Source organism: Bison bison, unplaced genomic scaffold (genome assembly GCF_000754665.1).
Source record: "Bison bison bison isolate TAMUID 2011002044 unplaced genomic scaffold, Bison_UMD1.0 scf7180017864327, whole genome shotgun sequence".
NCBI lineage: Eukaryota > Metazoa > Chordata > Mammalia > Artiodactyla > Bovidae > Bison > Bison bison.
The window spans coordinates 5,588,888-5,598,656 of NW_011494899.1; the positions used below are offsets into that span (position 1 = coordinate 5,588,888).

At 44.9% G+C, this 9,769-nt stretch overlaps 1 protein-coding gene across 1 annotated transcript in view; it reads left to right on the plus strand.

Moving 5' to 3' along the window:
• Nucleotides 1–9,769, plus strand: part of NT5DC3 (5'-nucleotidase domain containing 3) — a 69,635-nt gene that overhangs the window by 56,006 nt on the left and 3,860 nt on the right. The window contains exon 13 of the mRNA XM_010853463.1: nucleotides 6,452–6,516. Within this exon, the coding sequence (XP_010851765.1) occupies nucleotides 6,452–6,516 (65 nt within the window). The remainder of the gene's footprint in view (nucleotides 1–6,451; nucleotides 6,517–9,769) is intronic.

Genomic DNA, 9,769 nt, shown 5'->3' on the forward strand with positions numbered 1-9,769 from the left:
TTTCTCACCTGATTTAGCTGGCCTGGCCCTCAGCGTCTCAGCGTGAGTGCTGACTCTTAGGATAAGGGGCGTGGATGCCTGCTTTCTTGGCTAACACACCTGCAGCCTCTGGCCATGGCCTGGTGCCCACAGCCTGCCAGCCTGCTTTGGAAATGGGCAGGGAACTGCCTTGCTTGGCCCAGCTGGCAGCGAGCTCAGGCAAGGATGCAGGGAGTGCCAGGCCCTCACTCCAGGGCACACACCTTCCAGGGCATGGGGCCCCGCACGTCCCCTGGGCCTTGCTTCCAGCTCGTCTTGGCTGTGTTGCTCTTTGGCTCGCCTCTGACGAGGACTGGTTCTGTTTCCCTCCCTGTGCTTGTCTGTGAGGTGTTTGTCTAAAAATAAAAGGCATGGATTCTGGGTTAATGCAGCTTCAAGTCTGTGCATAGGTCACACGTAATAATAGTTACTCTCTAGATGCCAGGCATTGTGCTGAGCGCTTGCTCTGCAACATTACTCCTCACTCGTCCCAGCTGTCCTGTGTACAATTTTCCACTTTAGAATGAGGAAACTGGGTGTCTGAGAGGTTAGGTAACATGTCCAAGGTCATAAAACAACAGAGCAAGGACTTGAACCTGGGCTGTGTGGTGCCCGAGTCCCTGCTTTGGGGCACTGCACAGAAGTGCTGTTTTACTTGGCAGTTTAGAGCTTTTGTGTATAGCTAGAGCCCTCCCCTTAGGTGCGGTCTCTCTGTGATGCGGGCAGCTGGTCAGATACACAGATGCAGCCTGCAGGTAGATGGTTTAGCTTTGGTTTCCTTTTCCAGCTTTCTGTCTGGGTGGATTCTCTAGGATGTAGAGGAAGGTGATTGATGATTAAAAAATTACCCGAATGAGCAGCATTTCTCACTGTGCTTCCTGTTCCCTTTCTCCTCTCCCCCGATCCCTGCGTTCACCTAGAAAACTATACATTATTCCAGTGATTCTGTGTCAGACGTTTCTATAGCTCCTCTTTTTCTGATAATGGGCACATAGCACATTATCTGGACACTATTTTCTGAGAAGAGAAATTGGTCCTTGAACTTGGGTGTGATTTTTTTTTTTTTTTCCTTTTTCATTTTGGAAGCCAAAAGTGTTACCTGGAGCTGGGTCTGATGAATTAACTGGAAGTATTTAATTTTTGGATTTAAGGAAGTAGCTATAAAGAAGAATTTTTGTTCATTAGCCTTGAAGTGCCCTCCTGAGTGGTACTGTTCATGGTGGTCATGCTGGTGGATGATGTGCTGGTATTAAGTCTTTTAGGTAACCATGTTAGAGCCATAGTTAGCCCGGGTTGGACAGACTTCTACAACAAGCTAGCTAGCCATTGTGTGAGGTCGTGCAGGTCGTACGGTCTCAGCTCCATGCTGGTAGCGTGAAAGCAGCCTTGGACAATATGTGAGCAACCAATTGTAGCTGTATCCCTGACATTTTATTGGGGGACACTAAAATTTTAATTTCATATCATTTTTACGCATCATGAAGTTATTTTTCTTTTGAATTTTTTTCAACAACTTCAAAAGGAAAATCCATTCTTGAGCTCATTGGGATGATAGAAAGGTGGGCAGTGGGCTGGATTTGGTCTCCATTGGTACAGGTTATCAGCCTTCTGGCTAGATGGCAATAATTCTGCCCATGCAGGAGTGGGCTAGCCTGTACAGTATATTTTCATAGATTGTAGCCATAAATGGCTGAGTGAGCTAATGAACGAGAGGGGCTGAAGGTGGCTGAGATGTCTGTAGGATCAGCTTCTGGTGTGGGCTTCTGGTTAGTCTTTTCCCGTGCCAGGTCCCCATCCTTGAGTGCATGGTATCACTTAAAGGTGAATTATAGCTAAGTAAACCCAGTGTTTGAAGTATTTTAAAGTAGGCATCAGACTCCTAAGATTGCTGTCTTACAAAGTTTGGCCTTGTAGGAGGATCCAAGCTGGAGAAAGGGGTGGCTCAAGGAGAAACTGCTTTTTCTTCTAATGGAAGAGCCTTCAGCATGTTTAAAAGCTGATGGGTAGACTCCAGGGGAGGAGGTTGATCACTTGGGAGAGATGATAAACGATGAAGAAAGGGCAGGTGGGAGGGAGCCGTGGGTGGGCGTGGGTGGGCCTTGGATGGGAGGGTGTGAGGGGAGGCTGGGCTGCGGTACACACACCCAGAGCTCAGGTGCCCCCTGCTCGAGGGGGTGCTCCCTGGTTCAGCTCTCTGGGGCCTTCCTCCTTCGCTTGTCCCTTCAGCAGTCTTGGGCTTTGCTGGAGATGATCCTGCATCCCTGGCCCCACCCTGTTCTGGAAAAGCTGAGCTGGAGAAGGTGCCGTAGACTTGGAGACCCAACCTGGCTCTTCATGTCTGTGTAGCCCGCCCTCGGGTAGGGGCCCTGCTGAGGGGAGAGTGGAGAGGCGCAGTCACGTGGCCTATGGCCGCTGGCTTCCCAAAGGAGAAAGCACTAGTGCACTTTGGTTATCTTGCTTCTGGTCGCTAGTCAGAGAATCCTCCTCCTGCAAGCGCAGGGAGAAGCTGCTCCTTCACACTGGACACAGGGGCCCTGATCGTGGGCCGAGAGCTGGGCAGAGGTGGGAGGAAGACTGTGTCCCGTTCTGTGCAGTGTCACACTGTTTTGTCCTGGTCTGCTTACCTGGGTGCCCCCTGCCAGGGTCCGCATCTCGTTCTCTTATATCTTCAGTATCTAGCACAGCGCTTGCCACACAGAGGTGCTGAATATGTACCTGTGTGTATATATGTATGCATATATGTATACATGTATATCCGTATGTATGCATGTGTATCTGTATAGGTATGTTTGTGTGCATACGTGTGTGTGTATGTGTATTTATGTTTATATATATATGTATAAACAAATTCTCTGTGGCACCCTACAGAGTTTTGATCTAGTCTTACATTTTGTAGTGCCTCAATTCTATGGTGAGTGATTTGTTGACTTAAAATATGAGAGCTTATTGAAATCAAACTCACAGGACCTGCCTCGACACCCCCAGAAGGGACCAGTCTTCTGGTGCTCCAGTAACACACATCCAGTGGTCATTCAGAGGTGGCTGCTTCCTGCTGGTATAGACAACAGTGGCAGGCAGGACATCGAGATTACAAGCTCAGGGTTTTGATTTGAGTGGCAGCAGCCCGTAGCGGGTGACTGGGTCAGGCTCTTGATCTGGGCATACGTGATGAACAGAAGGGCCTTGGCTCCCATGTCAAAGCAGATGCTTTGCTCACTTGGCATTTTCCTCGGGGTCCTGAGGCTGCCCCAACCCTGCCTGGCCCCTGCAGTCACGTGCACCTCTGGCTCTGGTTCGTGTGTTCGGTTTAACCCTAGGAGGCTTGGAGAGAGACTTGTGAGATTCCATGTTAGGGTGTGTACAGCTGTCATTTTCTTTTTGCCTTTTGCTCACATTTCAGTCCACCGGGAGAATTCTCCACTTTCCATCTGGTTGAGGTGTTCTGCCTTCTTGCCTTTTACAAAAACAGTTTTTTTTCTCTTAAACACTTTAAAAGGTATTAATAAAATAATATTGAGGAAAAAGATTAAGCCAATTATAACGGTTACCCTTGAACAAATTAAAGAAAAAATTTCATGTTAATTTCCAAATGCACATGTTTTTACATGCTTGAAATTTGTGGATGCACTGTTACATCTGCTGTTTCCACTCACTGATGTTTTATGTGTGTGTGTGTATAGGACATATATTTATGATATATATAAATGGGTCTGTTAGGTAGTGTGTATTAGGTGTATATTTATATGTGTAACACACATGTATAACGGATACATGACACGCATATAATACACACATTTTATGTGGACATACATGTATTCCAGTTCTAGTTCAGTCACTCAGTCGTGTCCAACTCTTTGTGACCCCATGAATGGCAGCACGGCAGACCTCCCTGTCCATCACCAACTCCCGGAGTTCACTCAAACTCATGTCCATCGAGTCAGTGATGCCATCCAGTCATCTCATCCTCTGTCGTCCCCTTCTCCTCCTGCCCCCAATCCCTCCCAGCATCAGAGTCTTTTTCAGTGAGTCAACTCTTCACATGAGGTGGCCAAAGTATTGGATTTTCAGCTTCAGCACAGTCCTTCCAATGAACACCCAGGACTGATCTCCTTTAGCATGGACTGGTTGGATCTCCTTGTAGTCCAGGGGACTCTCAAGAGTCTTCTCCAGCACCACAGTTCAGAAGCATCAATTCTTCAGCACTCAGCTTTCTTCACAGTCCAACTCTCACATCCATACATGACCACTGGAAAAACCATAGCTTTGACTAGACAGACCTTTGTCGGCAAAGTAATGTCTGCTTTTTATATGCTAACTAGGTTGGTCATAACTTTCCTTCCAAGGAGTAAGCATCTTTTAATTTCATGGCTGCAATCACCATCTGCAGTGATTTTGGAGCCCCCAGAAATAAAGTCTGACACTGTTTCCACTGTTTCCCCATCTATTTCCCATGAAATGATGGGACTAGATGCCATAATCTTAGTTTTCTGAATGTTGAGCTTTAAGCCAACTTTTTCACTCTCCTCTTTCACTTTCATCAAGAGGCTCTTTAGTTCCTCTTCACTTTCTGCCATAAGGGTGGTGTCATCTGCATATCTGAGGTTATTGATATTTTTCCCTGCAATCTTGATTCCAGCTTGTGTTTCTTCCAGCCCAGCATTTCTCATGATGTACTCTGCATGTAAGTTAAATAAGCAGGGTGACAATATACAGCCTTGACGTACTCCTTTCCCAATTTGGAACCAGTCTGTTCCATGTCGAGTTCTAACTGTTGTTTCTTGACCTGCATATAGATTTCTCAAGAAGCAGGTCAGGTGGTCTGGTATTCCCTTCTCTTTCAGAATTTTCCACAGTTTATTGTGATCCATACAGTCAAAGGCTTTGGCATAGTCAATAAAGCAGAAATAGATGTTTTTCTGGAACTCTCTTGCTTTTTTGATGATCCAGAGGATGTTGGCAATTTGATCTCTGGTTCCTCTGCCTTTTCTAAAACCAGCTTGAACATCTGGAAGTTCACGGTTCACGTATTGCTGAAGCCTGGCTTAGAGAATTTTGAGCGTTACTTTACTAGCATGTGAGATGAGTGCAATTGTGCGGTAGTTTGAGCATTCTTTGGCATTGCCCTTCTTTGGGATTGGAATGAAAACTGACCTTTTCCAGTCCTGTGGCCACTGCTGAGTTTTCCAAATTTGCTGGCATATTGAGTACAGCACTTTCACAGTATAATCTTTCAGGATTTGAGATAGCTCCACTGGAATTCCATCACCTCCACTAGCTTTGTTTGTAGTGATGCTTTCTAAGGCCCACTTGACTTCACATTCCAGGATGTCTGGCTCTAGGTCAGTGATCACACCATCGTGATTATCTGGGTCGTGAAGATCTTTTTTGTATAGTTCTTCTGTGTATTCTTGCCACCTCTTCTTAATATCTTCTGCTTCTGTTAGGTCTATACCATTTCTGTCCTTTATCAAGCCCGTCTTTGCATGAAATGTTCCCTTGGTATCTCTAATTTTTTTGACGAGATCTCTAGTCCTTCTCATTCTGTTGTTTTCCTCTATTTCTTTGCATTGATCGCTGAGGAAGGCTTTCTTATCTCTCCTTGCTATTCTTTGGAACTCTGGATTCAGATGCTTATATCTTTCCTTTTCTCCTTTGCTTTTCACTTCTCTTCTTTTCACAGCTGTTTGTAAGGCCTCCCCAGACAGCCATTTTGCTTTTTTGCATTTCTTTTTCTTGGGGATGGTCTTGATCCCTGTCTCCTGTACAATGTCACGAACCTCTGTCCATAGTTCATCAGGCACTCTGTCTATCAGATCTAGTCCCTTAAATTTATTTCTCACTTTGACTGTATAATTGTAAGGGATTTAAGTCGTACCTGAATGGTCTAGTGGTTTTCCCTACTTTCTTCAATTTAAGTCTGAATTTGACAATAAGGTGTTCATGATCTGAGTCACAGTCAGCTCCCGGTCTTGTTTTTGCTGACTGTATAGAGCTTCTCCATCTTTGGCTGCAAAGAATATAATCAATCTGATTTCAGTGTTGACCATCTGGTGATGTCCATGTGTAGAATCTTCTCTTGTGTTGTTGGAAGAGGGTATTTGCTATGACCAGCGTGTTCTTTTGGAAAAACTCTATTAGCCTTTGCCCTACATAATAATATATGTATTATGCTCATACAAAGCCTCTAATAATTCTTTAATATCTCTAGTTTAACAGGGACCTTGCATCCCTGTTTGTGTCATTGTATTATGTCTACGTTTGGTGAAGAAGGGCAGCAGCTGGGAAGTCTGAAAATGTATTATTTCATGCAAGTCCCTATCTCTTAGATCTGAATAAAATTCCTCCCAGAAGAACTACCTGCTAGAAAATTCTCACTACCTAATGAGTTTATTCGTATCCAGAACCTTCTCAGTAATTGGGTTGTGTCCTGCAGGTTCACAGAGATGCGGAATCACAGCTGGTTTTGCAGGAGTGGAAGAAGGAGAGGAAGGATATGAGGTAAGAGTGGCCTGTTGTGAACGGAGTGAATCCTTCACTGTGGCCCCGTGCACTCAGCCCACACGCTTTCCCCAAGGCCAGCCAGAGGTGGGACTCGAAACAGCCTTACTTAGTTGCCAGGGGTGACTGTGACCCCCAGGATCCAGAATGAGCCAGCTGCCGTTAGTGATGAGTGACATTTCCTCGAGGCAGCAGCGAGCTCCCTCCCACCTTCTGCCCACCCCTGAGTTTGTTGTCTGTCTGTCCCTCCCCGCATCCATCCCTCCTTCCGTCCCACTTAACTTCCCTCTTTGGGCAGCCAGCAGCCCAGCGTGGCCAGTGGGACAGTGTTGGAGGTGGCTGTGAAACGCAGTGAATCCTTGGGGCTCCTACAGTGCTGGTGCTCATTTGTAACACTGCTGTGTTAGGTGTGTGCAGTCACTCAAATCATGGTGCTGATTGATGAAGAAAGCCGTCTGCTGTCAGATGGGTGTTTGTCTTAAGGGAATAGTTATTCTTGAGTTGTTTTTTCTTTTTATTAAACTATAGCTGATTTACAATGTGTTAGTTTCAAGTGTACAGCTGCAGATTCTTCTCCATTATAGGAAAGATTGAATATATTGAATAGTGATATCAAATAGAGTTCCATGTTCTATATAGTAAGTAAATCCTCTTTGTGTATGTATTTTATATAGTAGCGTGTATCTGTTCATCTCACACTACTAATTTATCCCTTCCCCTCTTCTTTTCCCTTTGGTACCCATAAATTTGTTTTCTCTGTCTGTGAATCTGTTTCTGTTTTGTAAATAAGTTCATTTGTTTATTTTTTAGATTCCACATATAAGTGATATGTGGTATTTGTCTTTCTCTGTCTGACTTCCTTCACTTAGTTTGATAACGTCTAGGTCTGCCCATGTTGCTGCAGATGACATTATTTCATTTTGTTTTTTATGGCTGAGTAGAGTCAGACACGACTGAGCGACGGAACTGAACTGAACTGAATAGTCTAGTCTATGTGTGTGTATGTGTATGAAAAGTGAAAGTGAGGGTGTTAGTCGCTCAGTCGTGTCCAGCTCTTTGCGACCTCTTGGACTGTAGTGTGCCAGGTTCTTCTGTCCTTGGAATTCTCCAGGCAAGAATACTGGAGAGGGTAGCCATTCCCTTCTCCAGGGGATCTTCCTGACCCAGGGATTGAATCTGCGTCTCCTGCATTGCAGGGAGATTCTTTACCATCTGAGCCATGGCTTGGCTCAGAGCATTTGGCACTTAATTCAGGCTAGATGGTAAAGATTTTAAAGGAGAATTATTCTCAAGAGGCCTTGTGGACAGCTGTGCTTCCCTGTAGCAGAGGGTGCTGTGTATGTGGGCAGTGTTGATGTGGCCATTTCTGCTCTTGTGGTCCCCCCACGCCTCCTTCCCAGGCAGCACAGCTGTCTCTAAGGTTTGGAGGTAGCACTCACTGCCTGGTTCTGATCTCTGAGCAGTGGGCAGTCTGGTGGGACTGGTGTGCCTGGAAAGCAGGGAGAGTCCATTCCTCTGGGCTGCAGAAGCCACGGCTGTACTGATTTGATCCTCCTCCCTCTCAACGTGTTGGTTATTGGCAGTGTATTGGTTATTATAATGGGATTATTGGTCTGAAATGTTGGGTGAGAGGGTGATGGGCATATGATGCATATATGCTTATAATTCAGGCTTCAAGGAGGTGCTTGAAGCTCTGTATTAGATGCCAGAGGTGTGCTTACATCGCTGTAATATAATGCTTAATCTCTTAGATATAAAGTCCTTTCAAGTTTATGATACACTCTTATTTCTCTTACCTTATGGAGTTCTCACTATAACCTCACGAGAAGGGGGCCTTGATCTTGTTCTGTAGATGAGGGAAGTTTGGAGACTCTGAGAATATTCTCCATTTCTGTGGACCTTCAGAAGTGGCTCTTTCACCTTCCATTTTTGTTTGGGAAATGCGGTGTGCATGTTTAGGGGCTCTCACCTTGCCTCTGGAGCCTTCAGCTGTGTTCTCTCCACTGGCCTAAGTGGGGAATGTGGTCAGAACCATTTTGATGGATGAACAGACTGTTTTCCCAATTAGAAGTCAGGGCTGCTCTAGGCTAATTTGAGTCCTATGCATATGAAGTAGGAAGTCAAGAAACATCTGGAGTAACAGGCAAATTTGGCCTTGGAGTACAGAATGAAGCAGGGCAAAGGCTAATAGAGTTTTGCCAAGAGAACTCACTGGTCATAGCAAACACCCTCTTCCGACAACACAAGAGAAGACTCTACACGTGGACATCACCAGATGGTCAACACCAAAATCAGATTGATTATATTCTTTGCAGCCAAAGATGGAGAAGCTCTATACAGTCAGCAAAAACAAGACCGGGAGCTGACTGTGGCTCAGATCATGAACTCCTTATTGCCAAATTCAGACTTAAATTGAAGAAAGTAGGGAAAATCACTAGACCATTCAGGTATGACCTAAATCAAATCCCTTACGATTATACAGTGGAAATGAGAAATAGATTTAAGGGACTAGATCTGATAGACAGAGTGCCTGATGAACTATGGATGGAGGTTCGTGACATTGTACAGGAGACAGGGATCAACACCATCCCCAAGAAAAAGAAATGCAAAAAGGCAAAATGGCTGTCTGAGGAGGCCTTAAAATAGCTGTGTAAAGAAAAGAACCTAAAAGCAAAGGAGAAAAGAAAAGATATACCCATTTGAGCATAGTTTCAAAGAATAGCAAGGAGAGATAAGAAAGCCTTCCTCAGTGATCAGTGCAAAGAAATAGAGGAAAACAATAGAATGGGAAAGACTAGAGATCTCTTCAAGAAAATTAGAGATACCAAGGGAACATTTCATGCAAAGATGGGCTCGATAAAGGACAGAAATGGTATGGACCTAACAGAAGCAGAAGATATTAAGAAGAGGTGGCAAGAATACACAGAAGAACTATACAAAAAAGATCTTCACAACCCAGATAATCATGATGGTGTGATCACTCACCCAGAACCAGACATCCTGGAATGCAAAGTCAAGTGGGCCTTAGGAAGCATCACTACGAACAAAGCTAGTGGAGGTGATGGAATTCCAGTTGAGCTGTTTTAAATCCTGAAAGATTATGCTGTTGAAGTGCTGCACTCAATATGCCAGCAAATTTGGAAAACTCAGCAGTGGCCACAGGACTGGAAAAGGTCAGTTTTCATTCCAGTCCCAAAGAAAGGCAATGCCAAAGAATGCTCAAACTACTGCACAATTGCACTCATCTCACATG